Here is a 25,749-nt window from a genome sequence, read left to right as displayed (position 1 = left end):
CTTTCTCCAATATACAATCTGTTATACACATCTATTGTTTGATCATGCATATATAGATTTACATGGCTATGGGAATCTCCCTTCTCAGGCTAACATGATAGATGAATGATGACTTAATTGAAATAAACAGCATGGAGGACAGATACACTGGGCATGGTAACCTAGTACCTTTTCTGGTTTATCATTCTTAAACATGCTTCTTGCTAGAAGGATGCTAACAAGATTTCCCTGGCCAGGGGGACTGGGCTGAAGTCTGCCCACCATCAGCTGGATGCTGCTTGAATCCTGTGAAAGTGACAGGTTGTTTGAAGGAAACTCCATGTTCTAATATATTCATCATTGTGGTCTGGCCTTCATGAGTAGCTGGGTTTCTAAGAGTTAGTGAAACAGAACAGGTGTGGGTATTGCTGCTTTTCTTGCAAGTGTACCAGCCAGCTCCCTCCCTTTACCGCTAATAGCCAGTGCTTCCCCATCATTTTTGGCCTGTCTGTTTTCTGGACAAAGACCTCTCTCTGTTCCTGGCAAGGCCTGCTGTTTCCTTTTCAGCTATGCACCATCGAATGACCAGTGGTGCTTGAGCTGCTCTCAGCTCTGGTCTGCTGATTGACACAGGAATCCAGATTCCACAGTGAGGTGGAGCAGGCAGCGCTAGCGCAGTGGAGTTCAGCAGACAAGCTCAAGACCTGGCTTCTCCCTATTTAAGCAAACCAGGTACTAAAGGCGACAAGCCCAATAATGTGCTTAGGGTTCTTCTCTCAGTGTGGGCTTGTTGGCTGCCTGTACTTCTCACCTAGCTAGGAAAAGGGAGTAAAAGCTTCTCCCTGTTAGCCTGTCAATGGCTGTCTTCCATCTTTCTGCTGCAGTACCCAGCACCGAGCTGCATTACTTAGAAGTGAACAACGTGGAATTCACAGGTTCTAAAGAATGAACCAAGCCCTTCACTGAGATGATGGTGGGTTTCTGCAACTAGTTACGAAGTAATGGACCCTAGTTGCTGTTTGCTCCGATAGGGAGTGCTATGCCAACTCTGATCTGATCTCACCAGCAGTCAGAGCGGGACAAACACTGGGGAAGGGAGCAGCATAACATGAGGCAGGAGATGCCAGCACGTTCGCAAGGGGACTGCTGTGACAGCAGGTATGTGGGAATGGTTCCTAGGCGGTCAAAAATAAAATGGAAAGAGGGAATTCAGTTAAGCCATCTCAGCGGTAAGGATTTCAAGAAGCCAAATGTGGAACAAATACTCAACCGCGTACTTCCTCTCCACTAAAAGTGCAAGGGTTGGGGAAAGAGAAGGGAAGTATGGCGAGGAAAGTAGGATTTAATTCTCTTACAGAACTGAGGGGAGATCTAAGATCTGTACATTAAAGATGTTTGTGGTACCTTGAAGGCATGGGCTTTGCTGCTGCTGTGCAATGCCCGGGGGCAGACTCCCCTGCCCCTTTTCCAAACCCTACACCCATCACCCTACCTCCCTTTATGTGCCTGCCTTTTGTAGCTTGCTGAACATTGCTGCGTGTGCAACATAAAATAGGAGGTAGCACTGGCCACTAGAGGGTTGCAAATGGCTGTGAGATTATTAGTGTCACGGTTAGCATTATTAAAGCTCTGGGTCAAATCCTGCTCACAAAGGCAGGAAGTCAGAGGGACTAGTTGGAGTAAAATGAGCAGAATTTGGCTGAGCCAAGGTGGGTGAGATCGTATCTCCAGGGATTCACAGACGAGAGAGAGACTCAAAATAACTTTGAGGATGCCAGAAAGTCATTGCGTTATGCTGTGCTGATGCGGCATTGCGATGGGATGGAAGATGCTGCTCTCCAGCGGGGTCTTGCAACAAAATTCTCCTTCAGGCTGAGAAACATCAAAGCCCCAGGAATCCGCACCCAGGCACCAGTGGCGCTGTAAAACCGCTCTCACGCCGGGGTACGTCTACACGGCGGGGACACCCACAGCCAGTCTCAGCTCGGGTCCAATGGCAAACAAGAGCAGCTGAGACGTCCCGGCTCCGGCTGCAGCCTGCGCTGCGGAGCCCTCCCTCCTGGCCGGGTCTCCGAGACATCCCGCCGGGGCCGAGCCGGGCCCCTCGCGTTCCGCCCCGTGACGTGGCTCAGGCCTGGCCCTGTGCCCACCCCGGCGCTAGGACCCGCCGGCTCTAGACTCCGACTGAGCCGAGCCGCCCCGCCCCGCCCCCGGCAGCGCCCAGGGCGGCTCAGTTGGTACAGGCCGGGTCACCGCCCACCGACAGTGGGAGGCGCCACTTCCGAATCCGGCCACGTGACCCGCCAGCCCCTTCCGGGTGCCCCCATAGCCAGCCCGGACCGACACGTCACTGCTCGCACTTCAACCAAACTGCCCCGCTCTCTCACCCTTCCACCAGTCACAAATCAGGCTTTGAACGCGGGTCCCGCCCACCGCCGGCTGAGTGGCAGGCCCTGTATCCAGTCAGCTCAGGCCTAGAGAGCCGCGTTCCCGCGGCGAGATGAGGGACAGCGGTCTGTGCCAATGGGGTGTTCCCAGGGGCGGGGCGGGGGGAGCCAGCGGAGGGGGCGGGGCACACTAGGGTGCGCGAGCGGAGCGGATGGATGGCTGAGCGAGCGGGGCGGAGAGCAGCGCCCCGGTGCGCGGCCCGGCCGGCCTGCGGGGGGGGGGTCCCTCGGTCCCGTCCCCGTCCGATCCGGCTCCGCCGCGTGAGCGCCCGCGTTGTCGGGCTGCGGGGGGCGGCCGGGCCGGGGACGGGCCTCGAGTCACCGGGGGAGCAGGGTGCGAGGGGGGGGCAGGGTAAGTGGGTGGGGGGGAGCAGATGGGAGGGGGGAGCAGGGTGCGGGGGGGGGCAGGTTGGGGGGGTGTGGGACGGTGCGAGGCGGGAGGGGGGAGCAGGGTGCGAGGGGGGGCAGGTTGGGGGGGGTGGGACGGTGCGAGGCGGGTGGGGGGGAGCAGGGTGTGGGGCTGGGGCTGGGGAGGAGCAGGGATGAGGGTGCCGTGCTTTGGGCTAGAGACTCGCTTCCCTGGAGAGCCGGTGCGCAGCGCGGAGTCCCGGGTGAGGGACTTACCGCGCCAGGCCGGTGGGCTGCTGTGTTTTGTGCCAGCTGAAGCTTTTTCGGGGCTTGTGGCCTCAATATGAGTTGCAGGGACCAAACCCCAGAGGTCACGACTCACATGTGTTGCATTGATCACCACGAGGAGCGCTCTGTGTCTGATGGGAGCGGTGCAGTCACCTGGCCAGTCACAGGTGGAAGTGGGCACTGCTTTGACACAATCCTTTGGGTATCCAGCGGCATGGAGGAGTTTAAAAAGGACCCCCAGACCTGTCCTCACTAGTAGGGGATGCTGTCGAGGAGCCCATTGCTTTGAAGGATTTTACCTCACCCTACAGCGTCACTTCAGTCTTGCCTGAGTTTAGCTTTAGGGAGCTGCTCTTCACCCCAGTGCTGATTTTGGCTGGAAGATGGTGCTGCGTACGTTTAACATAAAGAAGATGCAGAGCTGGGTATCATCTGTGTTCTGCTGGCACTTTGACATGTATTCACTCTATAGCTCTCCCAAAGGCTTCACTGAGCTGTAGAATGATGTGGGGGAGAATATTGAGTCTTTGGGGACTGCAGGTGAGGAACAGTTGTCTGTAATGACCTTCTGTGTTCGGGTTGAGAGGAAGGAGGGGATGTGACATCTGGGTGGTATCAGTTCCACTGTTGTTCCATGGCCCTCAGCACTACACTTTTGCTTATTTCTCTTACTGTCTGCAGTTACCATACAGTTATTGCAGGTTGCCCCATTCTGATGACAAAACCATGGCTGAATAATGTTCCCTAGAGCCACCTTTACCAGTTAGTAGAGCAACCTGTGAGGCAGACACTTCCTATGTGTGTCAGCATCTGGGATCCAGACGATCTGTAGGCAGCAACTCCAGCACCATATCCTTCATCATTACTCTGAAGTTCCTGGGGTTGCTGCCAAACTCGGAGCTGGATTATCTGTTTTCTAGAAAGTCTCCGGAGCCAGTGCCAGATTCTCTTGCCGTGAAACCTCCCTGGGCATTTGCATTCTGTTATCCTTAAGTAGAATAATAATGGTCTTTCTGTGGCCCCTGAAATTGGGAAACTATACAAATGTAGCATCAGTGATTCAATCCAGGATATTATTTTGGGGCAAGCTTGTAACCTTTCGGATAGGTAAAGTAGATCTGGAAGGGTTTCTGCATGTATCTTTATTTTATCTGATAAATCTCAGGATTGTTAAATCTGGTCTCTCCTGGCTTAATTGAAGAGCTTATTGGATGTCTCAGACATGTGGATAAGGAGCTTTCTTAGCCCTTGAAGGGTTAGGGAATCTAAATCAATAGCAGAGCTTTATTCCCAAATGTATTTGTTAAAAGAGGTGTTAACAAAATCAGTCTTATGTATTCTGAATCAAAATCTCTTCTCTTCTTAATCAGGTTTCACTTCTCTGTTGACTGATATCATAATCTTATTGTTTGTGTTTATAGAGTCTTTGGGCTTGTCAGGATTAAAAAAGTTGCACTAGTTTAACTAAATTGATTTGAAATATATTTAAATTGGTGCAATTTAACCCTATGCTGGTCCACAGTAGAAAAGTCCTGAATTTCTAATGTAAACAAATCAAGGTGGTGGTGGGGAAAAAGATACTTTCAGGCTTTCTTCATGCATCACAAGGAAGTAAAAAAGGGCACAAATTCTGTGTGTGTGTGTGTGTGTGTGCGTGCGTGCGTGCGTGCGTGCGTGTGTGTGGTCTTGTCCTGTCCTTTCCGTTCCGTTGCAGGTCACATTAAAAGTTGAGGGGAGGATTTCAGGCCTGGGAATGCTTTTGAAGTATTACTTATTGTTAATTGCTTATATAAGTTTACATTTACATGGCACTTTACAGACAGAGAAACAGACACATCTTCTGCCCCAAAGAACTTGCAGTCTAAGCAGGACAAATACAAGATAAGACTGAGGACAACTGATCAGGTGAGGAGATTATTGATGAGAAGGTTGAAAAGCTGTGTTTCAAAGATGAATTTGAAGGGGGTGGGAAAAGGATATCTGGCAGGTGAGGGCAGGGAGAGTGTCCCAGCCCTGGGGGGCAGCATGGTAGAAGGCATGAAATTGAGAATGAGAGGCATTGAGGAATGGCGAAGTAAGGGGAGAGGGAATGGAATCAGTGATCTAAGCTGGGCTGGGATTTGTGAGAGGTTTGAACTGGATTCCATGAGACAGGAAGCCGGTGACATGGTCAGAATGACAGGAGGGGAGACTGGCTTTTGGGGCAGAAATGGATAGTGTTGAGGCATGAGGATGGTCCTACTCTGGTAAATATTGAGCTGTTAATTTCTTATTTGGAGGGGTGCTGAATAAGCATTCTAACATGAATCCGAGATGCTGCTCTTCGGCTACAGGCTGGCTTGCTCTTGACTCATCTCTTCTGTCCTGTTCCCTTTCAGGTGTTTAAGCATTGTCCATCACAGCCTTTGATGTGAAAATGACCAAGTTAGGGTTTCTCCGTCTGTCCTATGAAAAACAGGACACGCTGCTCAAGCTTCTCATCCTGTCGATGGCAGCTGTGCTATGTAAGTCTGAGCCTTGGTAATTTAACTGTGTACCTCCTCAAAAGGGAACTTCCAGAATGCTGCTAGCCCAGCTCCATGTTCTGTATTTCTTAGGGTAACAGGACGCAGCTACTCTAAAATAGCTTCACAAACATCTTTCCATTATTTTTAATACATTGAAAATAACATCACTCCACCTCCCTCAACGGGTCGATTTGAGCCAGTCCTGGCTGACAAACCAAACACACCTTCTCCGATGGCCCCACCACTTTTCACAGGCTTTAAGCTTTCATCTACCAAAGACAATGAGTTGAATCAAATTTCCCTTGCTGTATGAATGCTGTGCGTTGATTCTCCCTTCTGCCTGTGTATTGCAGCTTTCTCCACTAGACTCTTCTCTGTGTTAAGATTTGAAAGTGTCATCCATGAATTTGACCCGTAAGTATCCTCCTTGTGTTTTGTGGGCTCCTTGTGTTTTGTGGGCTCCTGTCAGTCTTCTTCGTGAGAATGTAGAGATGGTGCTGTTTGTTAGGCTCACATTACCCTTCTTCAGTGTCACGTTTGAGGATGCTGAGCATATTGCTCTGCATTAAAGATGGGGGATTGAAAATGTACCCTTCCATACAGGCCTTCAGATTCCCTTCCCCCAAAAGCTGTCACTCCCCTGTTACCAGTGATTCTCGCTGGAGCGTGGAGCTGGCTTAGATGGGGTTAACTTGAACAGGTTCCCTGGTGGCTTTGGTATCAATATGTTGCTGCCAGTGCATGCCTTCTGGACCTCATGGGGATGAATTGAGGACCCCAAAAAAGTAAAAATACAGTAAAGTATGCTTAGGTTGCAAAGCTCTGAGTGCCCCTTGCAGGTATGAGCTCGTATTGGCTAATCTACTACAATTTGGACCTTTGTGGTCACCTTTAAAACCAGTAGGCAGTAGCACAGATACCCAAGGGAGGCGGACAGGGCACCTTAACTGCAGAGGTCCAGGGTGATTTAGTGAAGCTGAAATAAAACAGTGAACGGTTTTGTGACATGCTTGCTGGGAGGATGGTGGATTGGATTGGCTCTGCAAGCCGTCTCCTCTGGCCCTGCTGTTACTGATGGTGTCCTAGTAAAGACAGAATGCAACTGTCTCTCAAAATGTTAGGCAGCCCGGATATGCAGAGGTCTAAACTGCATTCTTTCTCTCATCAGAAAATATATTGACAATTGTTGTAGCATTGTGTTCTGTATCTTTAACTGTAAATAGCTACAGTTGGAGAGAGGTGCCTGCTAAAACTCCAGAATGTATAATAAAGAAATGGCCAGTGCCTCTTGTATCTAATACTTGGTGTTTTTGCACATGAATCTCTTAAGGATTTTACTTCAAGACTGTGTACAGCTCAGCACTTGGGCTGGCGCTTACCTGTCATACGTGGCAGCACTTCCTCATGCATTACTTAGTTAAAGGCTGAGATTGGGACTTGAGTGTCTTTGCAGCCTGAACACAGAAAATGCCGTTTACTGCTCCTCAACATCTCATGATATTGCAGGTATTTTAACTACCGCACAACCCGCTTCCTGGCAGAGGAGGGCTTCTATAAATTCCACAACTGGTTCGACGACAGAGCCTGGTACCCCTTGGGGAGGATCATTGGTGGAACCATCTACCCAGGTAAATCCAGGGTGTTTCTTTTGTGCTAAATCTCACTTTAAAGTACAAGAAGTTCAGATGGTGCAAGTTCCAGGCTCCTATCTTAGTTGAAGAGACTTATCCCTTAACCTTTTTTTTCCTGTTCCCTTACTCTGAGATCTTTGTGACAGGGCAATTAAACTTGATTATCACTTTAGTATCATGAAACATTAGCATTGTATTTACTGGTTGCGTAGCTGAAATGGTACTTAAGAAATAATTTTGGATAAACAAATTGACCACTAATATGGTAGCCCACTGGGCTAGTATCTGATTGTGGTAGTTTAGATAATCCTTGCTGTGAAAAGCTTAGGGATTCCTTGTCTAAGGCAATGTGATTGGAGCCACATGTGCCAGTGTCTTCCTCCCCTCTCACCCTTTGTTTGGTTTTTAGACATTAGGAGGCTGGAGTGAGCTGTATTGTTGATTATACTTGCACCAGGGTACCTGGTTAATAGAAAGGTGAAATCATCTGAGATCCCACATGATCTGGACCTTCATAATTCCAATACAGCCTTAAGATACCAGACTCCACTTAAATGCAGTCCAGTTTTGTCCTGCAGGGTTGCACATTGCTCTAGGTTCTCCAAAGCTATAACCTACTTCAGAGCTGGTGTCTGGTTTACCCAAGACCAGCTAGGGGAGGAAGTCTGCACCTTGGGTATCCCATGTTCAGAGCTCAATTAACACAGATGCCAGATGTCTTTTAAAGGGGCTGGAGTATTTTGATGGCTGTCCCTTTAAATCTGACCAGCATCCTCTTGGATTAGAGGCCCTGGCCAGACAATCCCCCGTTTTCTTTTCTCCCCACCAAACCCCTAATTTTAGGAAGGTTTGGGGGTCCCTGAGACCTTCAGTTATTACAGTGTTGAGAGCAATACAAGTACCTAGCTATCTGTAACATATGTAAGGAATTAATTTAAATGCTTTAGTCTGATAGTCTCCCTCTAAGCATTCTGTATAGCAGCTAAATTATCCCTTTCTTAACTTAAACCAGGATCTCTGTCGCCTTCTGTTCTAGATGAAGTACAGCAAACTCATGGGTTGCTTGTGAATCAATGACCTCTTGCTAACAGAATCGTCTTTGTCACTCAGGTTTAATGATTACATCAGCAGCGATTTACCATGTTCTACACTTCTTCCACATTACCATTGACATCCGAAATGTCTGTGTATTCCTGGCTCCCCTCTTCTCTTCCTTCACCACCATAGTAACTTATCACCTCACCAAAGAACTCAAGGTAAAGAGCAGATCTGCGACAGCTGCTGAGTTTTGTAGCTTTCAGTAAGAGGGCATGAGGCTTGCTGTCTGGTGTACCTGTTTGTCAGAGCAGAAGCACTGATAACTGGGGGGAGAGCTGAGATTGTGGATCCTTAACACTTTTTATTTTGCTGTCTGTTGATTATTTGCTGTTCAAGAGCCAGATTCATCAGGCAGTTCAGTTTATTTATCTGGCCTTGGAAATCCCCCAAAGTATTTGTGAAGCCTGTATGTTCTTGGCTGGGCTTTTTATTGACTCCTACTCAATGGGGTCTTTTCCAGGCTCTGTCTCACTCTGCACTAACCTCTGAGTGCTTGGCACTGATGGCTTTCATGGGGAAGCCAGCAGGATAGCAACCAAGCTGGGGTCTTGTAGACTAGGAAGAAAGAACATCTCTCCCCTTCTGTCATGTTTAGGGTCTGTGTCTCAGGCATTGCTTTGTGAATGCTACAAATCCCACGGTGCCTGGGGATTTGTGAAGGGCAATAGTTGGCTTAGGTTTCCAACTTGAGTTCTGTTTCCTTGCTCCTTGTTATTTTAAATATGGCCGGGAGAATGGGGGTAGGAGGGCTTGGGACTAAATGTATTGCCTTGGCTTGACCCAAAGACAGCCCTGTGAGGTCCTGAATAAACTCTGTCTGCTTGGGGTAGCTGGGCCACAGTTTATTTTGTGCCCTTTGAAATTCTCTGCTGCCTAGAGATGCCTTTTGAACGACCTGCAAGGCTTGTAATTGCACAGCAACATGTCTAGAGCAACTACCCAGTCACATTCACCTGGATGAGCAATTTGGTCCCAAGAGGCTTTTATTTTCCCACCAGAGATGCTTTGCACAGTGATGGTGCAAAGTCATTTGTATTTTCTTAGTTCTACCCTCTGGCTTTTAAAAATATATGTTTGGGCTAGAGAGGGTGACCTTGACATTGGATCTTGGACTACTGCCTATCTCTTTCATTGCCCAAAGATCTTTCCTCATTCAGTCTCATGTGTTCGTGTTCCCCCGTGCCAGCCTGCCCAACTGGTAATTTCAGCCTTCCTTTCAGCATTTTGTAACCATAATGAAGGTAGCTTCAGGAGCCTGTTTAGGTACAGCTCTGTGGGTTCCTTCTGCTGGCTTTCTGAGCCAGAGGGTGGTACGTTCAGTAATTAGATTTGATTATCTGGTCTGTGTTTCTCCATTGATCCCTTTAGCAGACAAGAGAACCACTTATGGGCTTCAGAGGGGATCCTCCTCCGGCTCTCCTCAGCTGAAGACAGACAGGCTCTGACACAGAAGCCAGAGGAAAAGGGGTGTGGGGAATCCTCTCTATGGCCCATGGCGCTGGGAGAACTGAATTGACCAGGTCACTAAGCAGGAACTCTGCCTGGGATTAGTTTGCTCTGCTGGTTAGATTAGCTGTGCTGGTTTGTAAATCTCTCTTTAAAGACTGAAGTTGAATCTCTTTCCCTCTGACCATATGTGGTTCCCAGGATGCAGGGGCAGGTCTCCTCGCCGCTGCCATGATTGCTGTGGTGCCTGGTTACATCTCTCGTTCTGTTGCTGGCTCCTATGACAACGAAGGTGAGATCTGTGGGACTCCAAAATAGGGTTCTGTAGAGATAGTGGTTCTTTAAGGGTTACCTTCTCTGTGCTGAAAACTGACTGTAAAAATGGCACAGCGAAGTTCCTCCTTCATACACTCCCAGTGAGTTACAGCCAGATCATTCCTAATCAATAATGATCCACCAGACAAAATCTGAGATTTGTCTTTTCTTCTGCCCATCCAGCATGTTTTGCTTGTCCAGGTGAGGCAGCTGACCTCTGAGGACAGAAAGCATCTTTCTCTTTTGTGCAGAAATGAACAAGCTAATCATGCTCTAATAATAATATCGTCAGTTCCAAGTCACTAAGTGATTCTACCAGCTCCATAAACTCCACTAGGGATCTGAAACTCTTGCTGGGTTCCTTCTGCTCCTTACCTCACTTCCAGTAACAACAATTCTGCAACTGAGATGGAGACAAGTTTGCTCTTGATACCTCAGACAGAATAGAATGCAGCTTGCTCCTCGTAGCTGTATTGGTACTGCTGGGACTACCAAGAATCAACTTGTCAGTAAAGTTAGCAGATGTGATTTGGAGAGGCACCAGGAGCAAAGGTGTAGAGTAAGAAGGGACCATTTTTACATGTTTGTATTTTTACTTTTTACATTTTGGTGGAATTCACATATGGGGTAAATGTTTGTTTCTTCCTGGGGCCCATGGCAACATAGGCAGTGATTTGCTAAGTTGTCTGTGTAGCAGACAGTAATTTTATAGAGTTCTACTCCTTCCAATAAGGATTTCTGGGGTTCCCTCTGTGAAGGGTGCACAACATATACACGCAGCTTGTAGTATATTGAAATCTAGGTAGGTGCTGCCACTGCACAAGTGGTTCCCAAAGCACTGGAGGTTATCAGGAGCTGGACACAGTGTGCCGTGCCATTGACCCATCGCTGAGCTGGAGGAAGGCCATTTTGACATCGGGCTGTAACTTTCATAGGAGATCATGTTGCCGGACTGCATGATGGACCTGGGGGCAGGGGTTTACCAAGGTTTTTAGGTGTCTAAAGATGCAGATGGGTGTCAAATGGGATTTACAGACATGCCTAAGGCACCCAATCCCCATTGACTTCAGAGATTTGTCCTTTTTGCCACGGAGAGGTTGTCCTGGACGCTGCAGGGCAGATGGTTTGGTTTTGTGTCCGTAGTCTTTCCAGGCTGATTCCTGTACATTATTTTGCTCAGGTATTGCAATATTCTGTATGTTGCTAACTTACTACATGTGGATCAAAGCAGTGAAGACTGGCTCCATCTACTGGGCAGCCATGTGTGCCCTTGCCTACTTCTACATGGTAAGTGTCTGTTTCTGTTCATAACCTTGTGGAATCTCCAACAATCCAGTGACCACTTCAGATGTGGGAGTTGACCAGAAGTAACCAAAATACAGCCTAGGTGTCAAATGTGGCTGTCTTTGTCTCTGTCCTAGTATGCAATCTTCTGTCTTGTGTTCCATGGTTATACCTATATGCAGGAACCATGGCATATGCAGTGGCATTTTTTGGCCATCACCTGTTTTTCTAGTGTAGACCTGGTCAAAGCAAATAGTTAGCAGAGCTGCCTAGCTTGCTGTCTGGTGTCCCAGGACTCCAGAGCAGCCCAGCAGAAATACCTGGTTAGCAACTCCAGTATAAAGAGTTTCTGATGTGTAAAAAAAAATAGAATTTGATTTCAGAGCCAGAAGAGCGTGTTTCCCCTGTCCTGTGGAACATTCATCCTGGTCTGTTGAAATGAAGTGAGGGGCAAAGCTTTCACTCCTGTTTCTCCTGTAGTGGATTGCATTTTGTCCAATGATCTAAGCCTGCCTGGATGCTGTCATTAAGACCTAGTGGTCCTCTGTGTATTCTCAGGTGCTATTTTCTGTCACTTTGTCTTTATTTGGCTTTATGGTAGATAAAACAACATGGAAGGAAAATGACAATGAATAGTTAAACTTGACATATTAGTGCTAGTAAGTTTTATAAAATGGACAGCCATCTTAATGGCAGGAAGAGGGATTGAATGGAGCAAATTGGGTCAATGCTCCATTCAGCTTTTATGACTACTGTAACAGATTAACTGCCCAGTGTTACATGCCATATTGTTTGTGCATGCTAGTAGCATTGGAGAGTCTGGGTAAGTGTCAGCTAAGACTATATCCATAATACAGCAGATAATGCAAGATCTGAGCTGAGCCATCCTGAAATTCTTCTATCTGGCTACAAAGAGAATTAGATTTCTCCTTGTTGGATCCATTTTTCTGTCAGGTCAGTGCTAGAGAGCTCATCTAACATTACAGAGAAAAGGCAGATTTTTAAAGAAGAGTCATTTATTACAAAACAAAAGTGTTTGGAATTGAGGCAACACCATGATCCTTACATGTTCTCTTCCCTCTAGTGGGAAGTGTGAAATGTACAAACAGTAACATTTGCCCAAATAGTGACCTAATTGTTAGAAAAGCCAAAGAGGGACATTAACTCTGCATTGTTTGAAGCCATCACGAGAAGGCCACTCTATATGGACCATGTTAATTCTGAAGCACTTTTTGAATTGGTAACTGTTTAAAAACAACTGGAGTGTGAGCACGAGTCCCATGTGTGTGGAATTGGCTGTTGTGAAAAAGTCCGGTTTTCAATTAGGTTTTGGTGCGAATTTGTTCCTTTTTAAAATAAATGTTTGAAAATGTTAGTTTGCTTAATTGGCCCACTCCAGAGTGAAAATGGTCCTGTTTTCAAGCAAAAGCCCATGACACTTTGTGGGTGAGAGTGGCTCAGTTATGCTATGTGATCTGTATGGCAGGTGCAGTCTGTCTTACACAAACTATGAGCATACCATGCATTTCTGTGAGGTTGGCAAACATGGTCCTGTGTTGGATAGAGTTTGGATGGCCCTGTAGGGAAAGATGCACAGTTCAGCTTAGCTTGTCTCCCTTAATATATTTTATTTAAATATTGATGGTATTTGATCTGCTGCATGATTGTTGCTTCCCTGGCATGTTCACTGAGCGTGCACTCTTTCTGCAATTACTGGCTCAGTCGCATAAGCCATTATTTGTATAAAAGGGGGAATGGCTCTTTGGCATTGAAGTATTCTGGGGCTTGTCGTCTCCCTGTCAAAAGGAGTAAGGGAATGGGAGATGTTCTGAAGAATATTAACCTCTTTTCCATCTGCACAGTGCAACTCTTTCTGATCGCAGAATTTTTCTTTTCTCTTCTTACCCAGGTCTCCTCGTGGGGTGGCTATGTGTTTCTAATTAACCTGATCCCCCTGCATGTCCTTGTGCTGATGCTGACAGGACGCTTCTCCCACAGGATCTATGTAGCCTACTGCACAGTGTACTGCTTAGGAACCATCTTGTCTATGCAGATTTCCTTCGTCGGCTTCCAGGTAAGGGAATCAAACGAAGCAATGGGATGGAGGATAGTCTAATGGTTAGAGCAAGGGAACCACAGGTTGATGTTTGAGTTTTGTTCCCAGCTCTGGTGCTAACTTACTGTGTGACCTTAGGGGAGATGCTTCACCTCTCTGTCCCTCTGACTTTCCATTGGTAATGAGGGATGATTAGACTTAAATTCCTCCCAGAAGTGTGCAGGGCTTCCTAAACTTTGGTTAAGCTCTTTGCACTGTTCCTCAGAGTGCTGCAGACTGTTACCAGTGCTAGTAAATAGCCTCACCTGTTGTGTTCTGGATATTTTAAGTTATTATAAAATCCATTATTATAAAATAGTTATAAGGCCTGAATTTCTTGGGTTTGCCTGATCTTAAAACCACCTGGTCTTCACTGACTTGCTCAGTACAGTTGTGATTAAAGTCATTGTTTCATTTTATGGATTATACCAGTCCTAGTGCTAATTATGAAAGGCAGGGTGATCTGAGGGGGATGCGTTCCTCTTTCAGCTCTGCCAGACTGATTTTCTGTGGCCTTAGCCAAGTCACTTAACCTCGCTGTGCCTCTGTTTCCAGCTCTGTGAAATGGGGAGAATGCTGCTTTACAGCCTTTGTAAAATGTTACAGATTAATAACTTAGCCTGGGTGACTTCTACAGCAGTAGGCTGGTACTAGATTATTCACAGCATCTTGGCTGTTGCCTTTTATTAAAATACCTCTATTTTCTCAAACGAATGAGTCAGTTGAAACCGGCTCTAGCCACAGTTACATGACCTTTCTGGACTCTTGCTTAAATACTCAGGAGACTTCATCTGACTGCCATATGCTAAACGTTACGGTATCGGTATGGGAAGTTCAGGTCAGCAACTGTGTTTTAAGGAGCTCTTGGGGAGAGAGTACAAGGAAAAAGGGATTGCTGTGATCAGGCTCTCCTTGGCTCCTGGATTAATTTTACTTGTGGCTTCCTAAGAGCTTTAATTTGTGTAAGAAGAACGGGACTCCCCTGGGTGAGCAGTGCACCCTCTGTGGAGAGGGGAAGGCTCTGTGTGCCTCCGTGAGAATGCTGCAGGAGAGCACGCTGAAATGTCTGCTGTTCTCCTCCGCACCTGACCCTGCCCTCTCTTCTCGCAGCCTGTCCTGTCCTCTGAGCACATGGCTGCCTTGGGCGTCTTTGGCCTGTGTCAGATCCATGCCTTTGTGGACTACCTGCGGAGCAAGCTGAACCCCCAGCAGTTTGAAATTCTCTTCAGGAGCGTCATCTCCCTGGTTGGATTCGTCCTTCTCACGATAGGAGCCGTGCTAATGCTGACAGGTAGATTGAGATACCTGATGAAAGCTGTGCTCATGGTGGTGATGGAACATGTTAATTTCTGCTTCAATTCCTTGCAGTTGCTTTGGAAAGTGACCTAATGGTTAATTATAATTCATGCCTGTAATGAAACAGGCAGAACCCTTATCCTTGCTGAGAAATTGTACTAGCTCGTGTACCAAAGTCGGCATGCGCAGTGTAGCTGTACTCTGAAAAGTGGAAATGTTTAAAAAAAAAAAAAAAAAAAAAAAAACCCTCCTTCTTTCTCAAACCCGGCCCTCTGTGAGCATGTTCAGAGTCAGAATCTTCTTATATTTTTCACTAAAGCATGTTTTTAGTATTTGTGGTAGCCCAGCAGAACCAGCACAACTCTGGGAGCTGTGGTATATTCTGGTTCATGCATCATCAGCAGAACAGTTATGTAATATCCAGCTGTAGAATCTGTATTGTTGGTGATATGGACTCTCACATCCCAGACTGCATTTGCTGAGCTGGAGGTTACACAACCACCTCTTGACTTGGGATCTGAACAGAACTGACCTGGAGTCCAGGACAGACTATTAAAAATGGCACTGTGGAGCTTCATGCGGAGAATCTGGTTTGGAAAAGAGCTGCACCTCAAAGTTATTTTATAACCTGGTAATCCCGAGAAATAAATTCAGTGTATTAATAGTGTTGCACATGAACAACATTTGTGAGATAAAATTACAGCTCTACATATTGATCCTCGGTAGAAGAACTTGTGATGTAAACTGACCCATGACTTCAGTACATAAATGTGGATTTCTGTCTTCTCTGCCAGGGAAAATCTCTCCTTGGACAGGCCGTTTCTACTCTCTGCTGGATCCTTCCTATGCAAAGAATAACATTCCCATCATTGCTTCAGTCTCTGAGCACCAGCCCACCACTTGGTCCTCCTATTACTTTGACCTGCAGCTTCTTGTTTTCATGTTTCCAGGTGAGTTCAGTGCATTTATTTATGGAATGTGCTCAAACGAATCATCTTCAGCTGAAGAAAAAAGTGCTGCAGAAATCCTAATGGCAGGCCTCTGCCAACCCCAGTTGGGGAAAAGCCCTAGAGTGGAGGAGCTTTATACTAAAAGCCAAAAACCTTGTCATCCAGAAGATCAGTAGGAAATTGCACTGCACTGTACACATGATTAGGTCTACATTTTAGGGCCATTTAAAAGCTTCAGCTAGCGCCAGTATGGCTGCCCTTCAGTTAGCATTGTCAGCCACATGGTTCATATTGCATCCACTCTGAAACCTGCACTTTTACTTCCGGATACATTTCAGTGTTGACCTTCTGGCCTGGCCTATATGGCTTGGGTCACAACTGACCAGAAAGAGCATTGTCTAGAAGACAGAACATTGGAATGGGAGTTAGGGCTTCTGTTGCCTCCTCTACCACTGTGTGACCCTGAGCAAGTCATTTTACAGAGAAGGGAATGGAACGATGATGCTTAACTGCCTTGTAAAACACTTTGAGATCTATGGATGAAAAGTTGTAGCTACAGTAGGTGCCGGGTATTATTACAACCTGAGCGATGGCCAGTCCCCACCCTGTGCTGTTGTCACTGCTGAAGTTATCCCCAGCGGTTTTTGCCATCAGTCTTCAGACTTAAGCATTTAGGGTCAGTTGGTGCTAATATTTTGAAATACACCCAAATATGAATAAGAAGCCAGTGCAGTCTGCAGGGCATTGATTAGTGAGAGTACTACAGCCTAATACGCTTCATACACAGAAAACCACTAAATCAGTTGAAGCATTCATTATTCTGCCAGTAAAATGCCCTGCTCATTGTGTCGTAATGTTGTAGCACATTACATGCTCATGGGTCTCCTTACTATGCAGTCTTCTAACCCTCACCCCCATGCTGACAGACTAATTCCTCACAAGCCAGCCTTGCAACACCTGACCAGCACTGCCCCCCGCCTGCTGTCAATGCATTGTAGGCTTCTATCCCCTTTAGACAGCCTAATGCTGCATGGAACTGATTTCATTGTTGGTATCAGGTGATGCATTCTCAAATCAGGTGATGCATAACATATGCATTTAGACTCTTGGCTTGGAAGAAAGTTGCCAAGTTGGATGCTGACCTGTGTCTCCCTCTCTTACAGTTGGTCTGTATTACTGTTTCAGTAATTTGTCGGACGCCCGCATTTTTATCATCATGTATGGCGTGACCAGCATGTATTTCTCTGCTGTCATGGTGAGAGCTGCTGTGTGCTGAGGATTGAGTGTGCTCAGTCATGGGACTAACCAATGTGGGGATGGAAAAACGGGTTGAAAGAGGAAATGGGTAAAGTGGAAAACTAGGACGGCTCCTAGTCAGTCTACTTCTGACTCACCAGTGGCCTTAGACTTATTTCTCCTCCTGGTGTTTGAACTTTCTTCATTGACAAACAGGGATAATGTCACTTACCCATGGAGCTGGATGAAACAGTCATGACATTTTTCTGTTTTTTAATCACACATGGTTGTGAGGCTTCGTTAGGGAATGCAGTCTTGCAAGATTTTTGAAGCCGTAACTAAATCTCATTAGTCTCTCTCTATTGCCATCGCGGTGGGTGAGTAGATTTTCGGAGGGGTTAGTGTGAGTATTTATTCTAGTTTTATTCAGTTGTAAAGCCCATTGAGCTCCCCAGCTGGTAGGTTCTGGGCAACTGCTAAGGCTTCATTATTAAAGCTGAGTAGCTGCTTGTGAACTAGTAGCGTAGGATTTTGCTGTAGCACAAATTGTGCCCCAGGTGAGAGTTGATCTCTGTGCAAAGAAGCATCGATAATTCTTTGTTACAGTACGACACAATTTAACCTCACTTCTAGAACTTTTAATAAAGATCCCTCCTGCACATGGCTGGTGGCTATCCCTATGAAGTTTGGAAACCCCATGGTCCTAGACAAGGGGGTAACACCAGAATATTGGTCATGACTTCCTGCTGAAAAGCAGTCTTGTGTCCCAGGCTGGGAAGGTTATTGCTGAGAACAGAGTGGCTGTTTGCCTGTACAGTTACTGCATCAGTGGGGAATGGGAGGAGTTATATGCACCCACAGTCTGTATTTAACTTCTGTGCTCACTGTGCGTTCTGCTAGGAGGCCGTCATTCTGTAGCCAGGTACTAAATGTCCCCCTGTCTCCAACAGGTGCGTCTCATGCTAGTTCTGGCCCCAGTTATGTGCATCCTGTCTGGCATTGGGGTGTCTCAGGTGCTCTCCACTTACATGAAGAACCTGGATATCAGCCGACCAGATAAGAAAACCAAAAAGCAACAGGACTCTACCTACCCTATCAAAAACGAAGTGAGTTGTCAGATTATAATCCAGGCCTCAAAGGGAGGTGATGTGGGGGCTGGTCTGGGAGAATGTAATTACAGAAGTTAGGGCAAGGTGATTTGGGAGGGGGGTGTGTGACATGGAGATATTCATTAGCCCTCCTCTTGAGTAGGAGAGAGGGGATCAGTGGGATTCTCTCTCTTCTAAGCATAGACCAACCAATGCTTGTGATCCGTGCACTTGAGTTGAGCACAGTGCTGAGCTCACAGAGGTTGAGCTCTCTTTCAAACTGAGTGAAACTTCCCATGTGCTTTTGATATTGTCTGCTGCTTTCCTAGGTTGCCAGTGGCATGATCCTGGTCATGGGTTTCTTCTTGATCACCTATACTTTCCATTCAACTTGGGTGACTAGTGAGGCCTACTCCTCCCCCTCCATCGTGCTGTCTGCTCGTGGGGGGGATGGCAGCAGGATTATTTTTGATGACTTCAGAGAGGCGTATTACTGGCTGCGTCACAATACGCCAGAGGTAAACTGTCACGGGGTCTCTGCAAAACAAAGTGATCTTAGGGCTTGGATTCAGGTGGAGCAGGGATGCTTTAGTCCTAATGTCTTACGGGGAATACTACCCCTTCTGTAGTTGGGGAGACACTGGCAACAATTTGGGCTAAAATGCCAGAATACTTGACTATATTTTAGATGTATTCCTACTAAAGTCCAAAGAGGAGGCACTTATCAGTTTTAGAAAGTAAATGGTCTCTGATTTAAATGTGCTAAATCAAAACTGCATACAGAGAGCTAAATGCGTTTCTGATGAGCAGGGTTTTATTTTTATCTTCCCTACGGCTGTACTTGAACATTACTGTGCACCCATGGACTAGTGATTAAAGCAAGTGATTGGGAGTCCAGACTGCTGGGTTCTAATTCCCAATGGTGCGTGACCTTGGGAAGTCACTTAGCCAATATGTGATTCAATTATTCCATCTGTAAAATGGGGATAATAGTTGCACACCTCCCTTCTGGGAGAGTGAAAAGATCCAATTAATTAATTATTGTAAAGGGCTTTGATAGCCTGGTATGAAAGGTGCTACACGAGTGAATATTATTACTCTGATGGTAAGGATGGGGTTACATTCTTACCCCATCCCCAGGTCCCAGGCTTCCTGGCAGGGTCCACACTGCCCTATCTGGAAGATGCTAATGTTCAGTATGATCGCATCACACACTAATGGAAAACAATAGAAATCTAGTTAGATGCTTAGAAAGCATCTGTACAGGAAGGTCCCTGACAGAGTGCATAATTTCTTGGGGAAATGAAGGTTCTTTGCCAAAATCTGTTGCACATCAGCTGGTTTGTTTTCCATAGAGTTGCATGTGGCACATGGATCTACTATTCCTGAGTGCTGGGCTGCTGCCCTAGACTTGTGGGAAGCAAACAGTTTTGATGCATTTGTTTGGGATGGGGGGCATATAAAGAACAATATGAACTTTGCAAAGAGAGATGAGGAGGAAAATGTGAGTGAGTTGTTGGGCTAACTAACATTACCATTATGTCCCTTTGGACTGGCACTGGGGAATATAGCCCACCTCTGGGGAGGAATTGTCTGTGAAGATGAAGTATTTGTCTGTGTCTTGGGAGGCCAAGACAATGTCCTTTTAAATTTAAAACTGACCAGTGCAGTGGGTAGTTCTGTCAGATACAACACAGGTTCAGAAATGACCTCAGTCTCTGGGATGGTTGGTTGCATTACAAGGCTATCAGGCTCCAGAAGGCAACATGTTAGCAACTCATTGTCCAACTAACATATGGAGCAGGACTTGTGTTGGACCTGCCTAGATATCCAAATCAACTGTGTTAGATGGTTGCAATGTAAGGCAGTTTGATCCTGCCTGTGTAGACTAGAACAACTTGCATTACTACCCCACATTATAGAGTTGTTATCATCTGGGTCTTTGCATGGCTGTAACACAGTCTAACGTGGTTGTAATACACCTTGGTTCAGTCTATAAGCTAGAATGCTATCCCTTGACATGGTCAGTTTGACTGTGTGGATAGGTCTTTGGCCTCAGACTTCAAACTCAAAGGAAGAGACCATGTGAGGGAAATGGCTAGGTGGGCGTTCCTCAGGATACAGCCTGAGCTGGAGATGATCTGTATGTAGTAATGGTTGCAGGGAATATTGGCAGGCACAACATCTTTGAGCCCCTTCTCCATTGTAGCTAAACCTTTCTGGGTGGCTTTCAATGAACTCCCTGTTGCAGACATGCCCTCTGTGTATTTTGTAGCTGGGAAATGAGATATCCAGAAAAGAACGGTCTGCTCTGTTTATTTGCAGAGGGGCCCCATTTGCTGCGGAGCTCAGCTATTTTAGCAAGCTTGTTACTCTTTTCTTGCCTTGCCTCTGAACCTCTGGCAGAAGTGGCTCTGTGGCTGCCCAATTTTTTCCATCACAAACTAGTTCAACTTCAATGAATGCTGTAGTGTTCTATCATAATGTTTGTTCTTGAGCCAAAGGACTCTGGGAACCTGACACACATGTTTAAGCTGCTCATGGGCAGGTCACTCATGCCTGCAACTGAAATGTGTTGTAGTGGGACTAGGACAGTGTCCTTTCTGAATGTCAGTTGAAAGCCGGTGTACTAGTTGGTTCTTTTGAATTTGAACACAGGATGCAAAGGTCATGTCCTGGTGGGATTATGGGTATCAGATAACAGCCATGGCGAATCGGACAATTCTTGTGGACAACAACACCTGGAATAACACACACATCTCCCGAGTTGGTCAGGTAGGTGCAGTCGCTCCTTGAACCCAGGATTTCCCTTCTTAGTGTTCCACGGAAACCTCCTATGGATGAAGATAAATTCTTCTTGGGTCCTACACCAAGTGGAGGTTCTAACTCTCATTTGAGTGACCCATGTGGTTACTTAATGATGGAGACAGCTCTATGATGCAGCCTATACTCCCGCATGTGGGTTACTGTGGATTTAATTGCTATCGCTTGACTCTGACTTCGTTTTTCTTCAAGGCAATGGCATCCACCGAAGAGAAGGCCTATGAGATTATGAGGGAACTGGATGTCAGTTATGTGCTGGTAATATTTGGAGGCCTCACTGGATATTCCTCAGATGGTAACATATGTCACTCTAAAACCTTTTTCTTACAGCTGTTGTGCAAACTCCTGCATGCTAACTCATTCCTCTAGCCCAATTGCCCACACTCCCTTCTTGGATGAACAACTCTTATTTCTGTCCTGTGATGCTCCCATCTCCTGCCAGCACAATGCACAGTAGTAGATTCTGCATTCAGCTGCCACATTGGGACCATGAAAGAGCTGCTAGAACTACTGCAGTGCTGGGTATACACTGCACAATGAGCAGGGGAGGACAGATCTGGCCCCTGATTACTCTTAAATTGGGTGGGTTTGTTTAATCTTATGTAAATTAATCCTAACACACAGACTAGAATGGGCAGCTAGGCTGACAGTTCTGATGGGCTCCTAGGATGGAGAATCAGTGTGGGGATGAGCGGGTGCATAAGGCCAGAATGATTCATGCAGCTTCTCCATCTTGCCGGTGAATACCTGGATGTGTTTGTACAATATGGGGTAATAAAAAGGGTGACCAGAGGGATTGCTAATTGAATTGGATGGCATCTTTTGAGCTTTTGGTCTGACTGTTGGAGAAACGCAAAACCAGTTCTTTGCCAGGAACAAGGACAATCCTGCTATTCAATTAGCAGTACCCTCTGGAACTTACAATGGAGTGTCATGCAGCAATTTTGCAAAGAATTTAAGTTACTGTGAGACTTATTACAGAGGTAGTAATTAAGTGCCTCATGATAACTGATATGTGCATGTCTGGGAGAAGGGTACAGTTGGGTAGCAGATGGAGCATGAGATGGGAGCCAGGGAACAGTGTTCTGATCCTGGCTTTGCCACCCACTCCCTCTTTGCTTCTGGGCAAAAGTCACTCTCTGCCTTCATTCCCCTATCAGTAAACTGGAGATAATTCCTTACCTCTCAGTGGGCATTGAGGTTTAATGAATGTATGTTTACACTCGAGGAGAACTTAGATGGCACTTTTTATCTTTTTGCTCACTAAGGTGCTAGTGTATGATTAGGGGAGATTAAAGTTTAGAGCAGCTTCATCTACCTCCTCTCTTCACTCAGATCCATTTATATAGTTTCAGCCTGCAGCTAGGCTCTCTGGGAGATCTAGCTGCTACGGACATTTCTGAATATAGGGACTGAGGGCATCTGTCTTTCAGCCTTGTGCCTCTAGGTGGGCAGTTCTCTCAGGGCCCTGTGTGTGACCCTTCACATGAGTCACCTCACTGGTGGAAGCCTGATGTCTGGAAAGTGACCCTGCTTAGTGCCATGCTTGGCTGCTCTAACTGCTTGCTTGAAGCATGTGAATCATAAACACTTTGACCTCTCTCTCCTACCTCCTTCAGATATCAACAAGTTTCTGTGGATGGTGCGAATTGGTGGAAGCACAGACACTGGGAAGCACATAAAGGAGCATGATTACTACACACCAACAGGAGAGTTCCGTGTGGATAGGGAGGGTTCCCCTGTTTTGCTGAACTGCCTTATGTATAAGATGTGCTACTACCGCTTTGGACAGGTCTACACAGAAGCCAGTACGTAGTAATGGTCCATATGTTGGTATTGCAGAAGAGCATCAGGAATACTGTATGGGGGTCAGAGCAGGGAACATGAGTACCCAGGTACTGAGGTTCTGTTCCCAGCTCTGACACTGACTTGTTGTGTGAATCTGAGCCGGTCCCGTCCTTTTTCTGTCTTTACTTGGTTTGTAAAACAGAGAGAGGATGTTGACCAGCCTCCTGGGGGTCAGGAAGGAGGACATCTATTGGCAGGGGTGTCATTCCAGCACTGCTCAGCAGTACAAAGTTCTGTTTTGGAATGTAAAATGCATTGCCAGCTTCTGGGCCGCCTTTGAAGGCAGTGGCAGCTCTGAGCCTCCTGTGCTGATGTTGGTGCATGACTGCCTCTCATGAGCAAATCTTGATGCCTGACGTGAAAAAGTTAAGGATGCAATTGGACTCTGTCCAAAAGGAATGCAAAAAATAACACCTCACTTGCCTTGTTCCCCTGTTCCAGCTTGCCCCAAGTTGGCTGGTACTACAGCCCTATAGAACACAAATAGATGAAAATCTGACTTTAATAGGGGCACAGACTGTGTTAGAAGTCATAGTATACTGTACATTGAGAATGGCATCATCTGGGAAAAGAAGATCCTGTCCAGCTCATGTTTGGAATGCATTCTGTGCCCACTGAGTTTTGAGAGGCCGCTGGAAAGGGTTTTCATTTGGGTTGGAAGGACCTGTTTTATTTCTGCTAGAAATGTGGATTCTGAAGCCCTTGGTCATTTTTTCCCCCATTCTTTCTAGAGCGCCCCCCAGGTTATGACAGAGTGAGAAACGCTGAGATTGGAAACAAAGACTTTGAGCTCGATGTTCTGGAGGAGGCATATACCACAGAGCACTGGCTAGTTCGAATATACAAAGTAAGCAAGCAGCAGGTGCTGTCATCTGTCTACAGTGGAGAGGGGGAAGAGTGGGAACAGTCTGGGTAATCTGGGGTTTTCCTGTGCTGTGCTTTTTGGAAGTGAGACTTTGGGTATTTATTTTCTTTTAAACAGAGGATGGAGTCCAGCTTTCGAGGCAAGTTTAGGTTACTGTTATCGGCTACAAGTCCTGTGAAGCTGCCAAGAATGCCCTAGTAACTGGACTGCTAAATTTAGAAAGGAGTCAAGCTTTAAATTGGGGCCGGTGCCGCCTTTCCTTCAGGGCTCTTTGTTTCTGTAGTTGGCACTTCCTGTATGGTTATGCAGAAAATGCTCCATTTTGATTAGGATTCTTGAACATTACTTGCATGTCCATACGCGCTTCAGAGAGGATGTATGTTGTCAGCCATGAAGCTGAAGCTGTATAGATTAGATCACGGGTCTTATTTCTGCTATACTAAAGTAAACAAATAATGAATGCAGACAATGGCACAGTCTTCAGTTCCCCTGTACTGACTGCCATTGTTCGGTCTTCATTTGCAATCACATTGGACCTTCCCTGAAACAGCATGTACAGGTTTTGCCCTTTCCATTAAAATACTCAAAGGCAGCATGGTTCGAGTGAGCAGGGCACAAGCCTAGGAGTAAGTAGAAATGGATTTTATTCCCAGTTTTGCCACAGATTTGCTCTGTGACCTTGAACAAGTCTGTTCACCTCTGTGCATCCATTTCTCCATCTGTAAAATGGGGTTGATGATGATAGTAAGTTCATCAATGGCTATTAGCCAAGATGATCAGGGATGCAACCTATGCTCTGGGTGTTCCTAAACCTCCAACTGCCAGAAAATGGAACCACTCGATTGCTCTGTTCTGTTCATTCCCTCTGAAGCATCTGGCACCAGACACTGTCAGAAGATTAGATACTGGGATAGATGGACCATTCGTCTGATCTAGTATGGTTGTTCTGAGACAGTACTTGGACTTGGGTTATCTTAATTACCACATATGGCTCCCATCACTGTGATACCTAAGTACTATAGAAGTACAAAATGGTATTGTATTACTATGTTTGAAGTGGATTATATCTGGATAGTAATGTGCAGCCAGCAGTCTAAAGAATTTGGGCTTAACCTTTTATTAAGCTTTAAAAGCTGAAATTTAAATTTATCAGGTAGCTACTTCAGCTAAGACCTGGAACCAATGGAACATGTCTGTGGAATACAATTTGACAGGTGAAATGATCCTAAAAGCAATTCTCTCTCCCCTCTACCACTCACCTAGTAGTTTGTGGAAAAAGCAGGGAAACCATGTAAGTGAAATGACTTGTCTTTCTGGTGTTGAGAAGCGCACAAGCTACAGGCTGCAAAGCACTTATGAACAGCAGTAAAAAGAATGTGACTGAACTTTAAGTTGACATACAAAGCAGACAAATCAACACTAATAACTTATGATGATCTCAGCACGTGTTGAGGGAAAATACCCAGAAGAGCAGCTCCCTATATTCATGGAACTATAGAAAGCTGCAAAGATTATTTGTGTCTTGCAGGTAAAGGACTTGGATAATCGTGGATTGTCGAGAACATAGTTTGCCTTCAGCTTTAATGCAAACTGCACTGACCGAGCCTTTGCCTGTGAAGCAGAAGTTTTTTTTATACAGTTTGTAAGTGCAGAAAGGAGTTGGATTTAACTGCCCATGAAGTCCCGTCCTCATGCGTTCAGTCCGTATTCGATGGAATGATTTTTATAAATATGAACCGGTTACCAAATCAGAAATAATGGCTTTACGGTGGGTTGATTAAAGGGGGAAAGAAAAAAGAGTGTGTTTCTTTTTTCCCTTCCACTGATGATGCCCGATGCAGCAATTTAGATGTCCACACTTCCCCTGATAAACAGGAAAGGCAGCTTGGCCTCTGTCTATCAACACTCAGCAGTCTATAAAACAGCAGTCCTTGTCTAGTTAAAACTTCAGATCGCATCTATGAAACCTCTCCTCCTACCCAAACAAGCAGCAAACTTCCCTGCGGCTTCCTACACTTGAGGGCACTGAACACAGCGACTAATATGAAATGGGGAGTAGATATATAAAACCAAACCTCTCCCGGCCACCCAGGCCTGCTATCTTCTGCAGCCTGTATCATTTTAGGTAGTCTCTAGCTGACTGAGCCACCTTGTTCCAGGCTTCCCTCTCATGCATCAGTGCCACAGTTCACTGTTAGCAGCCTC

At 46.1% G+C, this 25,749-nt stretch overlaps 1 protein-coding gene across 1 annotated transcript; it reads left to right on the top strand.

Annotated features, from left to right (window-relative positions):
* Window positions 1-2,548: 2,548 nt before the first annotated feature.
* Window positions 2,549-25,366, top strand: STT3A (STT3 oligosaccharyltransferase complex catalytic subunit A). Its single transcript, XM_067563432.1, has 19 exons — window positions 2,549-2,617; window positions 4,882-4,967; window positions 5,441-5,566; window positions 5,923-5,983; window positions 7,076-7,197; window positions 8,311-8,456; window positions 9,946-10,036; window positions 11,240-11,346; window positions 13,253-13,417; window positions 14,549-14,729; window positions 15,529-15,684; window positions 16,848-16,939; window positions 17,871-18,026; window positions 18,338-18,526; window positions 20,667-20,783; window positions 21,024-21,126; window positions 22,451-22,639; window positions 23,411-23,526; window positions 25,073-25,366. The coding sequence occupies exons 3-19, from the start codon at window positions 5,479-5,481 to the stop codon at window positions 25,109-25,111; spliced, it is 2,118 nt and encodes a 705-aa protein (XP_067419533.1). The 5' UTR covers window positions 2,549-2,617; window positions 4,882-4,967; window positions 5,441-5,478; the 3' UTR covers window positions 25,112-25,366.
* The last annotated feature ends 383 nt before the right edge of the window (window positions 25,367-25,749 follow it).

Source organism: Emydura macquarii, unplaced genomic scaffold (genome assembly GCF_026122565.2).
Source record: "Emydura macquarii macquarii isolate MOO-44397 ecotype Brisbane River unplaced genomic scaffold, CSIRO-AGI_Emac_v2 contig_312, whole genome shotgun sequence".
NCBI classification, from domain to species: Eukaryota; Metazoa; Chordata; order Testudines; family Chelidae; genus Emydura; species Emydura macquarii.
Note: the sequence above shows the minus strand (reverse complement) of the source record. Positions and strands in the feature narration are given on the sequence as shown.

Coding starts and splice junctions, on each gene's coding strand:
- STT3A (XM_067563432.1), top strand. CDS start 5,479: ATGACCAAGTTAGGGTTTCTCCGTCTGTCCTATGAAAAACAGGACACG. Junction 5,984..7,075: donor GTCATCCATGAATTTGACCC/GTAAGTATCCTC, acceptor ATGATATTGCAG/GTATTTTAACTACCGCACAA. Junction 8,457..9,945: donor ACCTCACCAAAGAACTCAAG/GTAAAGAGCAGA, acceptor TGTGGTTCCCAG/GATGCAGGGGCAGGTCTCCT.